General features: G+C 35.5%; 1 protein-coding gene across 1 annotated transcript; it reads right to left on the reverse strand.

Moving 5' to 3' along the window:
• Window positions 1-915: 915 nt before the first annotated feature.
• Window positions 916-21,179, reverse strand: LOC136799351 (erlin-2-like). The gene is made up of 12 exons (XM_067056057.1): window positions 21,057-21,179; window positions 17,620-17,642; window positions 11,060-11,140; window positions 8,897-8,943; window positions 8,628-8,689; window positions 7,884-8,009; window positions 4,406-4,479; window positions 4,197-4,255; window positions 2,774-2,865; window positions 2,549-2,638; window positions 1,734-1,813; window positions 916-1,444 (listed from the first exon to the last, which is right to left on the reverse strand). The coding sequence occupies exons 1-12, from the start codon at window positions 21,136-21,138 to the stop codon at window positions 1,304-1,306; spliced, it is 957 nt and encodes a 318-aa protein (XP_066912158.1). The 5' UTR covers window positions 21,139-21,179; the 3' UTR covers window positions 916-1,303.
• Window positions 21,180-21,503: the final 324 nt, after the last annotated feature.

Consider the following 21,503-nt stretch of genomic DNA (forward strand, 5'->3'; position numbering starts at 1 on the left):
CGCCAAATTTAATTTTCTTTCAATTTAGTCTCTATTTTCTCCTAAAAATCCTCTTTTCCCTCTTTTCTCAGCTAAAATATTGAACAAAAATGGGTAGTTCGCCAAAATTAATTCTCGCCAAATTTAGAAATTTTATTAAATCGTCAAAATAAATTCCGCCAAATTGCACCAAAATTGGCAAATGGGCTCATTCGCCAAAATTTCTTCCCTAGGTAATAAATTTTCAAGTGATATTTCGCGGATAGCACTATTTTCACGATTTTATGCCTTTTACCGCCAAATCATGCATGCTGGTTGTTGAAATATGCATTATCAGCGCTTCTTTGATGCTATGTCATTTAAAAAGTAGTTTATTTGACGATTTTGAGTTTTGTTTAAAAATATTTCGCAGGTAAGGCCTTTCCAAATTCCCAATGGGACTTAATTTTGCGGATGACACCCAAATCCTCAAAATGTATCCCATTAAAGTATTAACGTCGTTTAGCATAAGATTCCCATTTACGCACTAAGATTCCTTTGCCACTTTCCTAGCGGAAAAATACCAGGATTTCGGGTAGTTGAAAAATGAGCCTCTGAAAGTTAGGCCGTTTCGTAAATAAACACAAGATTTTTACGTACTTTAGAAACAAACTCTTTCCAATCTCATCATGCCGGTTATCCCGGGAAAAATAGCGAATAGATTCCGGAAAAGTGGTAATGAATCTTAGTGAGAAAATGGGAATCTTATACAAAACGACGGTACGAGATGAATAAATTTACTTGCATGATTAAGATTGGTTGGTGGGCGTGAGAAAGTAATGAAAAGCTCGATTCGCAAAATACAAAGATCTTTTTTTTTGACGATAATATTGTCTTGCGTAATACTCAACTAAAGGGGCCTCCTTAAGGAATTGAGTGAATTTAAACAAAAGCGTGTAAAGAATTTGAAAAACATATATTGCCAGTTAAATAAAATGTTGGTGCAAACTTCTATAAGAATACAAAGGGAGGTTTAAAAATTCTTACACCTAAAAATAAATTCTTTGTTTGCTCGTCTGTTTGACATTGCCATGACGACGTCACAAAGCGCCTCTTTGACTTAATATTTTGCAACGATGCGCAATTTCCAGCTGCATAAACATCATTCAGACGATAAAGCTTTCTTACATTTTAATTAAATTTCAATTTATAAAACAAAGAAATATCAATTACAACTCCTATATGAAAGTTATTTTATCGCAAAAATTTACAAACCATTGCTAGATCTATGTCGTAAAATTTCTATTAAAAGTTAAAGAACGTTTTGGCGCCCATTCCTAGTACTTTATTTGACAACCTTCTTTTTCCCTTGGAACATTTCTTTGTCGATGAAAACATTGGGAAGGTTGTTCCCGTAATAAATCTTGTTATTGTTAGCGATGGCTTGAATGCGCATAAAATCCAAATATTCCGGACTCAATTTCAACTGAAACGAAGAATAAAAATATATCTAAGTACGAGTTACTTCTTTTTAGTTCCAGAATCTTCCAGAGTGACATCCTGTAGCGAAATTAGAGATGTTTCAAAGCCACGAAAAATAAATTCAAAATAAAAAAAACTATTGCAACTTTTTTTTCGCCTTAAAAATAAAAATTTTCATAATCTATAATGGATTTAGAAATTATGAGTCTTTTGATCATTTTACTTTATTAAAGTTTGTTCAGTTTTTTTTGGGACACAGACAAAGTATAGCAGTGCAAGAAATTGTTACCCACCTTGTTCGCCTCTGCTTGTTTGTTTTGTGTGTAAAATTCTGCGTCCGCCATCGCTTTCTGTTTGGCTAAGTGAGTTTTATCTAGCGCAAAGAAAATTCACTGTTCAATACAAGTAGAAGAAGTTATCCATTCAAGGTATGAGTTGGTTATCGAGATTCAACAGAAAATTGAACAACTTGATGAATGCAATTGAAAATTAACTTACTGACAAGAAACTATTTCCAAATTTGCCCAAATTAGTTCTCTTACGGTGTAGCCCCTTGAAATCATGTTTGCTTAAACTCTTCTCGTTTTGATTTAGTCCCATTTGTTGATCTCGTATACTTTTGGCGTACAAACTTTCGCGAGGACGAAAAATCGCGAAATTCACGACATTTAGATTTACTTTCGCGAATTTAACGGAAAAATATTTTTCGCGAGCATAAACTTTCGCGAATCAAGACGTAAAATTGAGAATTTTCACATGAAAAAATGGCTTAAAGGGTCAAATACTTCTTGGATTGGCTTGAAATATTTGTCTTTTGACTTATTAGTATTTTAGCAGGCTAAAAAGTGCCATAAAAGTTACATTTTATTCAAAGTTTGAAGTTTAACAGATTTTCTATTTTGTCAAGAGTTTTTCGCGAGCATAAACTTTCGCGAATGGCCCTACCTAGAATTTTTAAAGACATTTACCTTCGCGAAAAGGGCCAAAATTCGCGAAAATCGCGAAAGTTTCTGCTCGCGAAAGTTTCTACGCCTAAAGTAATGGTTATTGGTACATTGAACTGGAATAACGTCAAATTCTTCCAGGTGGGCATAAAAATATATAATACCTTCAATTTCAGAGATCTGTCTTTGGCTTTCTTTTTCCATAATCTTTTGACCGTATTGAATTTTTGCGACTTGCGAATGTTTTTCCGCCTCTGAAAATAAGACATAATAGAGAGGCGTAAAAAAATCACATTTCATTCAACGACCATACAATGCAAGACCCATTCCACAACATGCAGTTTTATCACCCTTCAACTCTCAAGAATTGAAACAAAAGAGATGCTTACGAATGACAGCCAGTTTTCGTTCAGTTTCTGCTTCTTTCTCCATCACTTTCTGATGTTGAGTAGTGATTAGTAATTTCGTCTTCTCTCCTTCCCTGCAAGAAAAATACCATCACAGTGTCTTTTTTCAGGCTGATTCAAGGTTTTAAATGTTTCCTAGTCAGATTTTTGGCGAGATGTTGAGTATTTTTCAAGGTTTTGCAATTATTAAATTTATTGAGCGTATAATATGGGAACTTCGCTAGTTTGTTTCTAAAGAACGATGATCAAATGATGGCGAAATATTTTGTGGTTAAAATACAATCCCATACCACCGTAACAGCAAAGTTGAAACAAGCTAGATGCTGAATGGACCTACCTGATGATGAAAGTTAGATAGCAATGCGAGGAGAAAAATGAAAAAAAATCAGTCAGAAGATATAGCGTTTAGCGAAAATGCATAACGCAATAAATTCATCATTGATTGTTGATGGGGGGACAGGGAAGGGTTGTAGGGAAAAAATAAATAGAAAGTTCTGGTCGCAAAAATCAGTTTTATTGACAATTGAATCATGCTTGATGGTGAGCACTGTTATCAATAATGTTTTTGTGTAAAAAACATAGAGATGAATATAAGGTAAAAATCCAATGAAATCTGCAAACACGGCGATTTCCGGCATTTTCAACCGAAAAAATTTTTTCTCAAAAATCGAACTCGGCCATGTTTTGGGCATTGTTAATACGCATCTTTGAGCAAAAAATCAGAAAAAACCAATGATAAAATCTCGAGAAAATGCCAAAAAAAACAGTTTTTCTGGCAAAAGTAATGACACGATTTTTAGGCAGTTTTTTAAGGCGAATAAGAATTTTCCGGTAAAAACCACTTCAGCCATTCTTTAGAGAATCTTGCCCTCCATCTTTGTACAAAAAATCAGAAAAACCTAATGACAGGATTTTGCACAAAGTCCAAAAAACCCTATTTTTAGGCAGTTTTGGCCCAAATTTGCCCAAATATATTTTTTTTCGAAAATCGGGCTCCGTCACATTTTGGGCATTACCATTTTGCATCATTGTGCCAAAATTAAGAAAAACTAATGAGCCAACCTCGAGAAAAGTTGGTAACGAACGAACTAACGGACGAACAGAGGTTAATTTATAGGACCTCCACCGGGGTAGGTCCAACAAGACGAACGGAACTATAAGGTTTCCAAGAGTTTTTCCAGAATATCAAGGACTTTCCAGAATATCAAGGACTTTCCAGAATATCAAGGACTTTCCAGAATATCAAGGACTTTCCAGAATATCAAGGACTTTAAAGATTATCAAGGACTTTAAAGATTATCAAGTTTTCAAAAATTCGCAGACACCCTAGCAATGAAATTTATTATTCCATTTTTTACAAAAGTTTGAAAAAGGTACTGAATCCCGAAACAAAGAAATGTCTTACATCAATTCATAATTCTTTCGGATTTGTTCAGGAATCTTGGGTTTCGTCACACGAACAGCCTGAAAAATCATTCAAAAATATTTCAAAAACAATGTAAGCATATAACAACGCTCTTTTGCTCAAACGAGCAAACTCCTCCACCCTACGTACGGAAAATGGAGAAAAATCAACCACATTTTAACGCCAGAAGAACCTGTCTGGAGTCGAACCTGAATTTTGAGACCAGGTGCCATTTGTGTCAAGTCCTCCTGTAAAGCTTTCTTGAGATTTTCATCAATTTGATCTGTGAATAATAAAGATAAATATTATGCTCGAAATTGTTTCATCATTTGATGAGTAATGCATTTGATAAGCTAACTGCAAATTAAATGCCTTTGATGCTTTAAACTTTCGCGAGGTCGAAAAATCGTGAAATTTACATTTACTTTCGCGAATTCGATGAAAAATCTTTTTCGCGAGCATAAACTTACGTGAATCAAGACGTAAAAACGAAAATTTTTACATGAAACTTTTGTCTTTTGATTTATTATGCTTAAAGTGCTCTAAATGTTTTACAGATTTTACATTTAGTCAAGAATTTTTCGCGAGCATTAACTTTCGCGAATGGCCCTTCCAAGAATTTTGAAAGAAAATTTTGAAATTTATTTTCGCGAAAAGGGCAAAAATTCGCGAAAATCGCGAAAGTTTGTACGTTTCAAACAGTGCGTATCAACGAGAATCATCTGCCAAAAAAAAGTGTTACACTTAATCATTTCCGTATTACATTGCACCATGGAATTATTATAAAGACTCTAGATAAATATCGAATAAAACGGTGGAGCGCAAATTATTTTCTTTCTTTCAGAAAACAATCGATGTCCGCAAAGGACAACTGGCATGGCGTCTCGAAGGAAAAGTTTTGAAAAAATGATTATCTACTAGTCAAAATTTTAAAAGTAAAAGTTAAAATATCAAGCAATTACATTTATGAAATCAAGTAACAAGTAAAATTAAGCAAAATGCTTATAATGAAACGACATTTTCTGTTTGGAATATCATTCCAATATTTCATCGAGCAGAGCTGAGATTGAAATATATATTAGACGTTTGCGCGTTAACTCCGCTGTGGTATAAAAATCTTTTGGTAGCGGGTGGTTAAACGGTGGTTTCAAAATTCATTTTATATACATGCAGTATACAGTATATTTTTACACCTTTCTCACAACTTGAAACATCAAACCCAAATATAATTACACCCCCTGTATCAGTAACCCGGTGTGATACGCCCCAGGGGATAACCGGGTGAATTGCTAAAAAAGGCTCGGGGGTTAATGAGTAAACTCTTGAAATTCCCTAACCCAGAAAATTTGGAAATTTATTGTCTTATCCCAGTCGAAGATCGCATTGATTAGGACAACCCGGTCAAATCGAGAAATATATATACCGTACTCAAGGTAACACATCGGATCGATTTGATTGTTGGGTGAACTTTTGGATTGTTAGGGTAAGCACGGTATTGATGTAAGGACTGATGTACTTAACTAATCGAGCAATCTTATGACATTGATTTACCACACTTGTTTTAAGTACGGTATTAGTTAAAATCAGATTGACCGATGCTTCAAAAACCCAAACCCAACTCGGTGAAAATTGAGTTAAAAGTTCTCACCCCAGTGAGTTTTTGGGATTTCTAATTCAAACCCAGTGATTTTTTTTTCATTGTCACCCCGGTGATTTTCAAATCTTAACCCAGTCACTGAGAGAGGGGTATATAATTAGCAATTAACTAAATTAATGAGTGGGCTTATATGTAAGAGAGAATCGATTAAGAAAAACAATGGAAATAGCACAATTTCTCTTCATGTCACGATGAGTTTTTAAACCGTGACAGATTTTTCCTATTTTAACACCCCCTTCTCACAGGTTCACTGGAAACCCTTCCCACTGGAAAATTATACTCTTAATTTTTATCTCCGCTGAAAATAATCAGATAAACAAATTTTCACAGCAAAATATTTTGCTATTTTTTCCATCCCACCGAATTTTCTGGCTAAAATATAATGGAATTGAAATCCCCAGCCATAAAAACATGTGAATATCAATCCACATCAAGTTTTAGTCTGTTTTTTGTCCTTGCTGGCTAATAAAATCCCACCGGGTCCTGCGAGATGAAGGACTATTTTAGCTTTCTCATTACTTTTCGTCAACACATTCACGCTGCACAGTTCAAATGGATTTAAAACGTTCATTTGCGCACTTTTCCGTAAAAAAATCAATGTCTAAATTTGCAAAAAATTTTAACATTGTACAAATCGTTTTTTACACGATCCCTTTGTAAACATTGATTGATCTTCTCTTCGTAAAGTCCTTTGTCCTAGGAGACACCCATGCCCATCTTTTCAAAAACCCCGCTTATAAAAAATTCATATAAGTGATTTTGAGTTTTTGTTTAGGTCTATGAAATTGTTTTCGACCAATTAATGGGGAGAGTGAACAATAATGTCATTACTGTTGACAAGACTTGAACATAAGAAATTGGTGACAAACAATCAGTTGTTTTTCCTGTCTTTATAATAATACCTTGATTACAAATGCTGTACTTCTTGAATTCAATCAATGTTGTTGTTTTTCGAACTTAAGGACGTTTACAATTAAGGGCTACCATGGACTTGTTTTCATTGTGATTTTGATTAAAGATCTTCAAATTTAGCAAAGGCAAAAAATAACGAATGTTTGTTCTGCTCAAAGATATTTGTACGCTTAAACCTTTCGAGCATCTTCCTATTTTTTTACTAGAGGAAGCACCGGGGGGCTTCTTTGCCCCCCTCCCAAGATGCTCGAAGGGTTAAGGTATGTAGGAGAATGAATAACAGTACTTTGTCGGAGCAAGGCCGGTAGGAGCATGGAGGTATAAAGAAACAGGAGAAGTATGCTATTGTAACCAAGCTCGCCCTACGATTAAAAAAGTTACGATGTATGCATGCTCATAATCTCATATATCGTGCATTTTTAATGAGCTCTTTTATCCATTGGTGAAATCCTATTGGCTCATTTAAGCTTTAGAAATTAGATGAGACGAGATTCATTGTTTCTGACATCAGTGTAAGAAAATATTTGGACTAAAAAAAGGCCTGTAAACTTGGCAATCCTTCATCAAATGATAAGATTTTTCGATCAATGTTTTCCTTAAGGTGAACTCTATTGCTTGATACTTTCCTCCAAAATTCTCCAGCGACTTTATGTCTACAGATTGAGTCTGAAATCGTGTGTGCTTATAAAGAACTTTTCATTTTCTGGCTTGAGAAAATATCTTTTCAAAACAAAATTGAACGGATAGCGAAATGGAACATAAACTTGCTTCGTGGACGAATTTTTTTCTAATTTTCGTATATTAAAAGGCGAGAATCTTCAATACTGATTATTAGAATGTTCATAGCAAACTTGAGTTCTACTAAAAAGTCTTATTTCATCGGGCGAGCTTAGAATTTCTTTTGATACATTTTATAAAAGAAATCAAAAGACTTTAACGACCAATTACCGACACATTCAACTCCTGTTTTTCTTTATACCTCTATGGTAGGAGCTACCTCCAATCACTTATTTTGATTCTTTCTTCCACCAAAATACAGCATTCTTTACAAAACAAAAGGAAGAAAGTAATCTCGTTATTTGGCGAAATGTGGAAGACCGATTCAATTCATATCTTACCGAATAGATTGATGTAAACTTCTTGTAGTGTATGGACACTGCAGAATTGGTTGAGTTCGTGGTGAACTTTGTTGAAAATGAGTGATTTATCATAATCTGCAGTATAGTTCTTCACAATGTTGTACACTATGGGTGGAACAAGGGAAGGAAACTATTTTGGCTATTTTGGCTCATATGTTTATTTGTTAACAAGTAAAAAAATACATTATTGTCAGTTTCATCCGAAGATGTCAGGGACTGGTAACGAAAATACAAGGCGAATTTCTCAAGTGTAGTAGGGCTCTTCTGTATGATACCCTTGCATTGATTGAAGCGATAGAATAACATCATTTATTTGAGCCATTCGAATGCTAAAAATAGTTGGTACTCCACCACAGAGGACCAAGGAATGTATCTCGTATGTCATCAAGGTTTGGCGGGAATTTCCATCATTTTACATTTGAAAATCCTTCGGGAGAAACTGACAGCTATGTATTTTTTTTACTTGTTGACAAATAAATATATGATTCTACTTGTTTTCTGGTATAAAGCACTTTGTACAACAGAGATTACATTTATCCTTCTTTGCGATTTAAATATCCAAACCGCAATCTGATAATGGAAATTTCGAAACAAGTTTTGAAAAACCAAAATGACTAACGCCTGGGCTTTTATTCGAAAAGTAATGTAGTATTCAAATTTCGGTTCGGGTCAGATCTATAAAACATAATAATACCATAATTATTACGGGTTTCCTTTGGTTACCTTCACTGACAGTCAAGATATTGACCACTTCAATCCGATCAAAGTAAATGACAACACCACCACTAAAAACAATATCTAAAAGTGTCAGCAAAGCTCTTAACATTGGCTCACTGTTGATTTTCAAATTATAATTCTTCAGAATGAGGTCGACCCCAAAGATGCCTGAGAGGCAATTTGAGCGAATAGATTTTACAAGGAATGCTTCCATAGAAAGAAAAGAAGAACACAAGGAAAATCACTTTTGGAGTAAATGAATTTATTTGCAAGACCTAGTTCCACATGGTACATTTTTCACTTCATCTGTTTGTAGTGTCGTCTAAAAAATGAGAAAAAAGTACTTTATACTTATTATAGCATTATATTTCTTAAACTTCATCCATATGTTAATAGCCGTAGTCTGTATGTCTGTTTGTTTGTTTGTTTGTTTTTTCACTTTCGTTTTCGCAAGCAATGTTTTGTTCTCGATAAGTTTGTTTTGATTGACAGATCGGATAGAGCACGGTTTAGACTTTATTTATTCAGCCTTTGTTTTTAAATTTAAGGCCCATCTACATTGAGTAATTTTAACTCTGCCCACTGCTGCCCAGGCTTGTCTTTTTTCTCTCTTCTTTTGTTTTAAATGTTTTCGAATGTATTTAACGATCGTATTTATCAATGACATTTGAATTCTTTTCAAAACAAGACAATTTCATTTCATAAAAAAGAACATTTCAAATGTAAATCAAAACATAAAAATCAAACAGTTTGTCGGACAACACACAACAACAGCATTCAAAGGGCGATATAGCTGGGAGACCCGTCTACTCTGTTCGTGTGATTTCGAAGTATAAGATTTAGTTTAAACGAATAATTATATAGAAATAACAGACCAAACAGAGTAGCCGGGTATTTTTGTAGATGCCAAAAATCTGGTCGCATAATTCTATTGGCTGTTAAACAATTGTTGAAATCACGTGATATTATTGTTTTGATTTGAAGTGCGTGACCCTGATTGGCTAACCTTATCAACGGCTTTTCAAACCAAAAAATTCTTTTGTTATTTTTCTTATGAATGTTCTACTTGACATGCGTAAATGAAAAATGGAAAACAGAGAGTGGTTATTATGCGTTCAATATAGAGTGAGTTCGTGCAAATGAGTTGGTCGAGATAAGCGTAGGTACCTAATATGGATAATATACCTTTCGGTTTTTAGTTCCTATAGAGTAAACAAGGGATGGCATAAAATGCGGAAACATTTCATTTCTCTTGTAGGCATATACTTTATAAGAACCAAATCAATAGCTCTTGATAGCGGGTAATATACCCTTCGGTTATTAGTTCTTACAAAGTAAACAAGGTACGATGGACAATTTGAGCATATTAATTTTTCTTAGAAGCATCAAGTTAATAACTCTTGATAGACAGCCATTTACTTTCGGTAATTAGTTCTTGCACAGTAGACATGGATCTACTGGTTTAGCAGTTTTTAGTATGGCTCATCCTCGCTTATCCATTATAAAAAATGACCGTGTCCAAATCATTTCTCATGACTCGACCTAAACCTTTTTTTATAATCCATCTCGTATTTTTCTTAACACCTTTTTCAGAGCTGGCATTTTAGCATACTTTTTGCAAATATTTGGCGAAATTTTCGACTTCAAGTCGTCTTGTTTATGTTTAAATTCGAAAAGTTATGACAAGGGTTTAAAAAAGCAACTTAGAATTGGGCTTTTCCAGAAAAAAACTGTATACCCCCTGTTGAGGAGGTCCATCCCTCTGAAGTTGGAAATACGGCAACCCCCTGGAATTCCAGGCAATTTCAGGTTTAAACCCCTCTGGAATTCTGAATTTTAGTAGGATTTAAAAGAGCTATCCCCACGGAATTCCAGTTGTTTTAGGCAGATTTTTGCATCTCCCCATGGGATTCCCCCACATATCAAACCTCCTCAACAGGGGGTATACGGCCCAAAAGCCCATTGTCACGAATTGTCTTATTTTTTTCGATCTGATAAAAACAAAGAGCACTATTCTTTGTGACCTTCCCACTTTTTCCTGAAGAATTGTCATTTCAACTGGACGGCATATTTAATGCGAGTGAAGCGAGAAAAATAACTACCTGCAGAGTCGTTTCAAACGGTACAGTAAACGATGCTCTTTCTGATAACTTTTGACTGAAACAAATTATGTCACGGGGGCGGGAACAGTACATGATCCAAATATGGTTAAAAGATAAGACACCCGGGGAGGGTTAGAGTCAAACATTGTAGAGATTTCTTTTTTTATTTGATCGTTTTTTAAGCCAGCTTCGACATCCAAAGGACTTTTAGGTCGTTCAGCTACATCTTAAGCGGCGTGTGACGCCGGGTACCAGCTAGTATTCCTTATATTCAGAAAGAACATTTTCTATTTTCTCCTTTTTCACTGAGATCTGACTGACGAGTAAAAGACTTACCTGAACAGAACGGAAAGTTGTTAAGAATGGAAACATGACATGAAAACCAGGTCCACTTGTTGATGAAAGAAGAGCACCACCCTGTATTAAAAATATTATAAATTTGTTCATAAATCAAATTTAGGACATGTTAATTGCAGTAAAGCTTTCTGATTTTATCATGTTTTAGTAAGAAACTCCTTTCTTAAAGAGGTCTCAACCATGGGTGCCAAATTTTTTTTGGATAACCCATTGTAAAAAGAATTTCAATTACTTTATTATTTTTAATTAGTAGCTAAACTTTCTTTGTCTATCTTTCAATTTTCTTTTATGGTAAACCTTCAAATTGTACTTTTTTTCAAAATTTTATTAAGATATTTAGATATTTACTTTGAAAATTTAAATTCCTGCTTGTTCATGTAAATTCAACATAAAGTACCCAGAGCTAGGGCTTACATAGCTGCTTACATAAACACGAATAACCTTCGAGACATTGACACAGCTTGTTTACATAGACCTTTTTGCCTTTCCATCCGCCATATTGAATTGTATGCAAAAACTATGGTGGCCGAATTGCCGTGGTGAGATTTCATTGAAAAATATGCAAAACCTTTGCAAAAAGAAAGTATTAATATAAAACTTACATGCATAATTGGCATTAATAATAAAAATAATAATAATAACGATATATTTCACAGTATCTCCAAAGTTTTACAATTGGCTCTTCACCTGGAAATTGAGTATGATAAATATATATGTAGCGTATAAAAAATATGATGTTCATTAAAAATACTGAGACCGGTTGTAACTAGAGACTAGAAGGCTAAAAGTTGGTAAAACAAAGTATGTTCGATCAAATACCGTTGTAGAGTAATATGAGCTTGGCAAAAGTAGACTGAGTGAACGTAGTGCTAGTGGCTTGTGCAAGACCGGTGTAAAACCAAAGTTTGAATTTAGATTAAGCTATAAAATACTACAAAATTGATACAACTATTGATAACAACTAATAGAACTAATTCCTCCATGGACAGTAAAATAAAGTACGACCAGACCAGGACGCTAGGTAGGCTGTTAGATCTAGGAAATTAGTAGAGTAAATACGATTGACGAGGGATGTAAGAGTGACACAAGAGTATGACTTGGAATTGCAGAATGTCCAGGAGTAGTAAATATATAAAATATCATTAGAATAACTCAAAACTAATTAAAATCAAATAATTAAACAAATAGGGGATAGTTGCTCTAAAGAACAATGACCGGAGTGTAACTACTGCTACTGGCTACGGAATAGGGATAAGTTAATCAATACGATGGAAAATGACAAAGAGATACAAGGCGTTAAAGGATTTGGCAACGTCCCAGCTAAAAACGATAAGCAATATAAAAAAAATACTAAATAATGAAATATTTATTAAAAGTGAGAAAGTATGTTGTTATATAGTCGACGATCGTAAAGAATAGCAGAGTTGGTTATCACAAGGTTAAAACTCTCGCAAGTCTATTATTAAGTTATCAAAAGGATAGTTATTGTTAAATTGGAATCAAGTCATGAGCAGAGTAAAATCCCAAGGAAATAGTTGGACTTTGAGATTCAAGACATGAAAATACTTTAAATTCATACAAGGCTCCTAGCGAGACCTTGATCCAAAAAATGCCTTTTAGTTTCACTACAAAATATGTTATAATCTAATTCATCCCGACATTTTTGGGGAAGTCCATTGAATATACGCGAAGAGTCGTATTCAAAACTACCCATAATAATATTCGGACAAGCCAACATTGTGCCAGCGTGAATAGGTTTTCTCAAACCTTCTCGAGGTGTCATTTTTTTCCGTCGGAAGGAAAGTTGGCCAGTTATTAGAGTTAATGGATTTCCATGCAAGTCTAGCCATGCTAAATTCTGCTCTCTCGCATAATGGTAGCCATTTCAGCGAGATCACGTCTGATACGTTTGAGTAGCGGCCTCTCACGAAACTGGCGGTTGCGTTTTGTATCCGCTGCATCTGCTGGATGAGGTAGGATGGTGCGTTGATGAAAAGAGCATTGCCGTAGTCGAGCTGGCTCAATACAAGCGATTCTGCAAGCTGCTTCCGTAGATGGTAAGGTAGGTAGCGCTTGATACGACAAAGTGACTTGAGTGTACCATATGCTTTAGACGTGGCTTTTTTTATACGAGCGTTCCATTTCATATACTCACTAAACGTTATACCGAGGAGTTTGAATGTTTTGACACGTTCGATGGTTTTTTCGTCAAGCGATTTTATCTCGTATTCAAACTGGTGTCGTCTGGCCATTTGTTGTGTCGAGAATAGCACGGTTTTCGTCTTTTTCGAATTGAATAGAAGATTCTGGGTTTTCGACCATCTCTGGAGATCTTTGATGTCGTTGTCGATTTTTTCAGTGTTCTCTACGAGGTGTTGGGGTCTTGTATGACGATACAGGCTGGTGTCGTCTGCATATTGCATACACTCCGCATCAGTATTTATTGACATGTCATGAACGTAGATATTAAATAGAACAGGGCCGAGAATACTTCCTTGGGGAACACCATTTAGTACGGTAAGTCTGTTCGATTACTTGTCATTGATCTGTACGAATTGTAGACGGTTTGATAGGTAACTTGCCATTAGTAACAATGCAGACTTTGAAAAGTTAAGTTTATGAAGTTTTTCAATCATTATTTCGAAATCGACTGTGTCAAATGCTTTCGAGAAATCGGCCATCACAGAAAGAGTGACTTCATCACTATCCATCGCCTTGATGATATCACTCTTGATTTTCATACATGTTGTGATCGTACAGTGTACTTTTCGAAATCCAGATTGGTGGTTGGATAGAAGTTTACGGGATTCGATGTGATCGACCATTTGAAGCATTAGAATTATTTCGTATACTTTTGAAAGGATTGGGAGAATGGATATCGGTCGGTAATCTGACGGTTCACTTGGTTCATCGACTTTCGGAATAGGCGTGATCTTCGAGATTTTCCATTTGTTTGGAAAAACGTTCTCCTCGATTGCAGTGTTTATTATGTGACAAATTGGACTGGTGATTTCGTTAATACAAAGTTTTAAGAATTTCGAAGGTATCTTATCTTGTCCGGTGGAGCAATCATTACGGAGTGAGAGGATTGCTTTTCTTACGCCCGAGTAGGTGGTTTTAGAGAAGCTGAATGTGTTCGGATTATCAGGAAGTGTATCAATCAAGTTTCGCATTGTTTCTTCAGGCTTAGGTACAGAGTTCAGTAGCCTTACTGCGGTTGTGTTATAATGTTCATTAAGTGCGTTTGGGTCAGCTTCGATACTCTTTGGGTTTGGATTTAAAATCCGGTAGATGGTATTCCAAACTTCTTTCGGGCGTCTCGATGATAGTGCTTTTTTATAAAAGTTTGATTTGGTATTGCGTATGTGTTTCTTTACTTCGTTTCGAACTTTACGGAATGCGCCCCATGCTTGTTCGTTATGGGGTCGTTGATGTGCTCGAGATCGTAGTTGGTCACGCTCGCGGATCTTAGCAGATAGATTAAGTTCTTTCAGTCATGGGGCCGGTGGTCTCGTTATTTTGCATTTGAAAAGTGGTGCATGTTCGTTTAAACAAGATAAAAACAGTTCATTGAAACAGTGTACCTTGTCCTCTGATGACTCAAGTCCGTAAACGGCTGCGAAAGGGATTTTCTCAACATCAGATACAAATGAAGCGGCGTTGACATTGGTTTCGATTCGGATATGTTTGTATCGTGGCTCGAAACGTGGTTTCTTGACGTCGAAAATGACATAAGGGCCGTCGTGATCACTGATTTCGTCACATGGAAGAACGTTCTCGTGGTTGATTTTGGGAAGATTTGAGGAGATATGATCTATTAGTGTACGGCCATGTCTAGTAGGTTTGGAGATATGTTGATTGAGGCCATGGTTGCGTAAAAGTTCTCTATACTCTTGTGCAATTTCTGAGTTTTCTATCATATCAATGTTAGTATCACCGGTGATGACTATAGGGCCAGTCCAGATTTTTGAAACGTAGACAAGCAGGGTATCGAGCTTGGTCAGCCACACACGCTTATCTGCTAGGGTAGGACTTGGTTGATACAAAGCAGCTAGGAGAAAAGAGTCATGTTTACCTTTGATCTCCATCCACATGTGTTCGATCGAAGTGTCTTTTTCGGTGATATCGTCCCTTATTTTGAATAATTTTATGGACTCGTGTATATACATGCCAACACCGCCTCCACGTTTTTTATCTCGGTGGCGGAATTTTGGGACGTAGCCGTCAATGGAGACATGATGGAGAAGCTTCGGGTTGTCCTTAAGCCAGGTTTCGGATAATGTGATGATGTCATATTTGTACGTCCAAACCATTCGTTCAAAAGCAGAAAAGGTTGACGTTATTGATTGGGTGTTTAGATGACAGATACTGAATCGATTGGCATTATATTAAAGTGTAATCTTGTAGAAGAAAGATTAAATTTGCTTCTCTTGAAAACTAAAAATAATTATTTTATTTGCTCATCTCTTAGAACAAGCACTTCAAAAAACCATCACATTAGACATAAACTCAAGCTGAAAAATTAAATCCTCGCCAAAATTTCCAAATATTTGGCAATTCACCAAATTAAATCCCCACCAAATTTAACAAAAAGAGAATTATGTAAAAAATCACAACTTTTTAGTATATTTAAAATTTTTGAGTAATTTTCACCCATTTTAGTGTGACAAAATTTCCAATTCGCTCAATCAGTTAGGTGTTTAAGATAAAAACGGCAATTATTTCTCTTTTCGGCAACTATTGCCGAAAACGGCAATTTTTTCAACAATAACATGCTGAATCAGCAGAAAAGTAAAAATAGTAAATAAATGAAAATTGCTGTTTTTGGCAATTATTGCCATTTTTGGAAAGAAAAGTTGATTTTATTATTGAACACATGGTATTTGACACCCTCACGATAAGTAGGCCCACTGTGCCTTGTTTAGTTTTGTTTTCAACTGGTTTTTGTTGGAGATGCAGATATAAAAATCGAGTCATATGTAAACAAACTTACAACGGGGGTTCTGTTCTCTCCTTCTAGCTGTGTTTCGGCATCGATGTAGGATCTTTTTATATATTATCTTAGAACTCTTCATGTTATTGAGCAATGAAAAATTGAAAAAATCACTGTTTAAGATCCAAAAAACCTTTCCCTCGATATAATTTTATATTTTTCAAATACCTTTGACATCTTTGCCCTTATAAGGACAGCACATTTCTGCTGACTCGACATTTCATCGTTAAAAAAATTGCCGTTTTCGGCAATAATTGCCTAAAAGAGAAATAATTGCCGTTTTTATCTTAATCACCCAACTGCCAATTAAATCCTTGCCAAATTTTACAAAATTGATTTAATGCCAAATTAAATCCACGCCAAAATTTACCCAGTTAAGGTATATCAAAACAGGGGTTTTAATTTTCTTGCACGGGAAAGAATATGTGACGTCATTATTAGTGCTTTCAGTTTGCGTGTTTTGAAAGTTTGATGTGTGTACTCCGTCTTCGTGGAGTTTTTTAATGGCATGAAAACAGAATATGCAATGTCTTTAAGAACAAATTTCTAAAAGGCTTTTGTCTGTACAGTAAATATTTCTTTTTTGGATTAAGAAATTCCATCTTTTATTGTTCTAATGATTATAATATTTCTTTATATATAAGATGCTTTGTTGTCTTTTTAATCTTTGAGTAAACTTGCATATATTTTCCAGTGCTGCAAATAACGGCCGGTGACCGTTAATTACCGGTCATTTCGTAGTTTTTACAGGCCATTCTGAAGCTCAATACACCTTTCCTGTAGTTCGTAAAACTAATGTGCGCGCATTATTTTGATGCTCTCCACCGTTTGGTCTCTGGAGGTAAACAAACCCGTTTTTGCCTGCGTTCCCTTAGGGAAAGTTGGTTTTTGAGCTTTTCTTAAGTTCTGTTGTGTTGAACAAAATCCCCTCAAACTTTAGTATGTTCAATCTATTCATGATATTATACCACCCTGAAAATATTTTACCAAAAGAAGATCGCTGTTAAAAGTTAGAGGCTCAAATCCCACTTTCCCTAACCCCTCGCAGGCAAAAACGTGGGCCATTTCTGAAAACTTTGAATTACGGGAAAGGTGTATCTTTCATTTTGTCCGGTTAAATTTAAAGACTAGAGGCTTAGATAAATACTTAATAACGTTTCCAATTAAAAGAGGAATATATATTTGAGTTAATACAGGTGTTTAGCCAATCTAAAGGTCATTTCAGACTTTTCTAATGGGGTTCTGCCAGACCCCCTGCTCAGACCCCCTACTCAAATTATTTTCGTTGAGCTCAAAAAATTACCGGCCAACTGAAATTTCCTTATTTGCAGCACTGGTTTTGCATACTTTCCAACGAAGTCAAACTATGGCTTTTTAATTCCTCTATTTTTGCATACAATTCAAAATGGCGGATGGGAAGGCGAAAAGGTTTATTCTAGCTTAAATACAAGACCAAAAAAATCAGTCTGTTCTGTTGCTGAAAGACAAATACGCACAACAGTAAAGATATTTATCTGAATCAGTCAATCAAAATAAATATTCATACCCTGTAATAAACAGCAACGTGCCCTAAAAGAAAAAAAAGTAAAGTACAGTAAAGACGCCATAAGAGATTTGACAAACTGCTTACCCCAAAAGAAAAATCGAAAAACACTTAGACACCTTCCTCACAACTGTTCTGGACGAACCACTATTTTACCCTTAGGCAAGCTGACTCTAACAGCCTCAAGGAAATGTTAAAGCATCGGACTCAACGAGTTGGATGAGCTGTTAAAGCAGAAGCCACAAAAAGAGGTACAAAGAGGGTAGGTACCGTGAGATTTGGGTAACTTGCATCAGTGGAGGCTAACATGCACAAATAAAAGACCTGGCTGGTCATTAAAATACAACTACGCAGCTCCGCTCTCAGCTCTACTTCACCATTTTTGTTTTGATTTAACTTTGTATTTTAATGACCAGCCAAGTCTTTCATTTGAGGGCTATGCATGTTAGCCTCCACTGATAGCAATTCCAGAAGATTTTTCAAATTTTAATTTTTTTTTCAAAATCTATCCTATCTTGTAGAGCTTTGAAAAAGAAAGAAATTGAGGGGTCATAGGCCTCCAGAGGATAAGTGGTTGTAAAGATATTCAAATTCTAGTGTCAAAGATTTGACTAAAAATGTCAAAAAAAGGTTAGGAAAATAGCTTGGAAAAATTCGAAAAATGTGTCAAAAAAGAAAAAAAAGAAATTTTCCAGTCATGTTTCTTCAATTTTGCATATCTCTTTTTCTAGTGTAGCTAGAGACCTCAAATTTGGAGGGAGAATTATTTGACGGTGTTAAAATATTATTATATAAAAATATTTGTAAAATATTTAGTATATTTATCAAAATAACGAAAGATATATCTTTTTTTGAAAAAAGAAGACATTGCATTGTTTTATTTTTGTTTTTGAAGAAAATAGCTTGGAAAAGGTTGAAATGAGTCAAAAAAGGTGGTAGGACCCATTTTCAAGGGGCCTCTGGAAATGGAGGAACAAAAACTTATGAGTAAAGAATAAGTTTTTCTGAAAGGAGAAACCCCAAATGAAAAGAAAATCCATTTCGGCAGAAATAAAAACTTTTTTTTGGGACAATCCCATGCAAAAGAAGCAAAAAAGTGAAAAAAACTACAGGAAAATGAAAGAACTAAAATTAGCGAATGTGATTTTTGGATTCCTCACCCTTTTTCTGATAAACATACAAAGTTTCAGCCTTCAAATACATTTTCCTCCGTTTCCAGACACATTTGTTCATTGATAGTTGCAAATTTTTTTTTCTCCTGTCGGCAAACAATTTTCAAAATGTTGCAAAACGTTCGGCATTTTACCAATCTGCCGTCTAACCCGTGTCCACAGTGTTATATACCGCTGGAAAGCTAAGATCACGGGCTTTCATTTAGTAAAAACCAGAACGCTTTAGCATACATAGAAAAAAAGTTTGAAGGGTTCAAAGTTCATGGAAAAACGAAACATTTGGTTTGACGTCAACGAAAGTTGACTTCTGGAGTCGCTACCACTGATGCAAGTTCAGTCTAGGAAATCCTCTCAATTGCACGCTTATTATGTTCCGAGGGCGTAAGCGCGCAATTGCATGGTTATAATTTACGCCTGCTCCCGCCCACGTGCGTTTGCGTAGGGTAAAATGGCGAAATGCGAAAATCGAATTTGGCAAAAAAAAATTGAAAAATGACCCTACAAGATTTGACTATATCTTTTTATTCCATGAAGAGATTATTTTCAAATAAAAAATGTATTAACAATGAATGGGTAAGCTTTCTAGAAATCCAAACATGATTTGCATAGCTTTTACCAAAAAATAGCACTTTAGGATCAGAAACAGTCAAAAACCAGCTTTTTCCAATTTTCTTCGAGTTACAGGAATTAAATCCTTGTTTGTTTTGATCTGAAATTTTCAGTAGGGGTGGCCATCATGGTTCCCTTGCTCATATCAGGGGGGTCCGAGACAGGGGTAAGAGAATTAAAGTAAAATCTTAATTATCACCCAAAAAAGTGCCTTTTTTATGTCCATATCTTTTAAATAGATTGTCCCAGCCTTATCCCTCTTTCAGTAAAGCTTCCTATACCTTTTGTCCTTCAGAAAAAACAAAAATATTGGCCTTAATTGCTTGCTTTCAGTTCCTGTAGCCAGTAGTGTGACCCCCTGTATTTCTATTTGTGACCCCCTGTATTTCGCGCGGGTTTTTTAATAGAGATGTCACATGACTCAAATCCTGCAGTCTTATTGGACTAGAGAAAGCGAAATCGCGCGATCTGATTGGATGAAAAAAGACCGCGGGAGCTGGAAACGAATGGAATTCTCTAGAATTCTAATTCCAAAACAAAATGGCGGCGAGAAAAGCACGTCTTTTGCTTTGGACAAAAGGTTGTAAATTCTGGCTGATTTTAAGGTTTTATCTTATCTTATCTCATTTACTTTAATTAGTAGAGGCTTCTTCAATGTTTGGGGAAGGTAAGTCTGTAAAAGTTATTTGTTTTTCGGTGGAAAAAAGTGTTTAAAAAAGCATTTTTTGTGCTCAAGGTTTATTTTTCTTCGCAAATTTTTGTCTTCAATCTTAAATAGATGAACGAGTATAGACCCCTTTCATGTGATGTCATATGTTTTGGATTACCTTGTTTAGCCTAAATAAAATATATTACAAATTTGGATGATAGAGGCAATATGCCTCCAACTTTGCCTCCGAATTCTGTCTCTTTTATTCCAGATTTTGTTAAAAAAGACCATAAAGAAAAGAAGACTAAGCGAGAAAATCAAAACAAGCTGAAAAATTATGAAAGGGGTCTATTTGACTGATGCTTATGTTATGATTTTTTCATAGAACATAGTAAAACTATTCAGGAACTTAAACCTTTTTACAGAATTTCAAAAAATCTGTTAGTTTTGGAGATATATATATTGAAAAGTTTAGACATGGGTAGTTTGCGTTCGTGTTTCGCGTTTCCAAACCAAACGCACGTGCGCCCCGGTTGAAATTGCTTGGGGATTTCAAGGGGTTCAGGATTCTCTAATTCGGACGAAGGCATGGTTTAACGGGCAATCCATTTTTACGGAATCTTCTTCTACGATAAATTTTGAGTAAAACTGCCCTAGGCTTTTGAAATTCAACAGAGCTTTCGGAAGGAATTGCATGTCAGAATAATAAAGGGTGCAATTGCACTCTTACCGCTTACCGCCCGTTTCAGAACAATTTCGATAAGCGTGTAATTACACGCTTAAAAATTCTGCCATTTTGATAACCGTGCAAATGCGTGCTTACGGCCTCGGAACATAAGCGTGCAATTGAGAGGATTTCCCAGACCAGACTGACTGAAGTTACCCATATAATCTCACGGTACAAATTAAAGACAATAAAAGTGAAGGAGCAATCCCACTTAAACTCCATGGAAAATGAAAATGGAAAAAGGGGGGATGAAAAATCTTCAAAAGGCATATAATAGAATTACCTTCTTCGACCTTGTGTACACCAAAGTTGAGGATTAAAGCTAGTAAGCCAACAATTACCACTGCTGGACCTATCTCCGCCATCTTGAATTTTTAAGTACAAAGTGCACGAAAACCTTGTCTTTAATCCTTGTCGTGACGGCCAGTGATTAAGAAACTTTCGTGTGAGTACCAAAATGAACTTAGCGTCATATTGGTAGCGTCATATTCAGATTCGTAGCGTCATATTCACTTTCAAATCAAAAGTGCTATCAAAAAGTGTTCTGGCCAACTTGGATCAAACTGTATGTGTTCCAATTATAGAACGGACGGATGCCACACCCATTGGTGACCTTTTAAAGAAAAAATGAAGTTTATAGCTATTTCCGTTCCTGAGATCGGATGCGGAACGTACTACATGGTGAAGTTTCCGAAAGTGTGGAAAAGTGGAATTCTAGTGTTCTGGCCAA

Source organism: Clytia hemisphaerica, unplaced genomic scaffold (genome assembly GCF_902728285.1).
Source record: "Clytia hemisphaerica strain Z4C2 unplaced genomic scaffold, Clytia hemisphaerica genome assembly, whole genome shotgun sequence".
In the NCBI taxonomy this organism is placed as follows: domain Eukaryota; kingdom Metazoa; phylum Cnidaria; class Hydrozoa; order Leptothecata; family Clytiidae; genus Clytia; species Clytia hemisphaerica.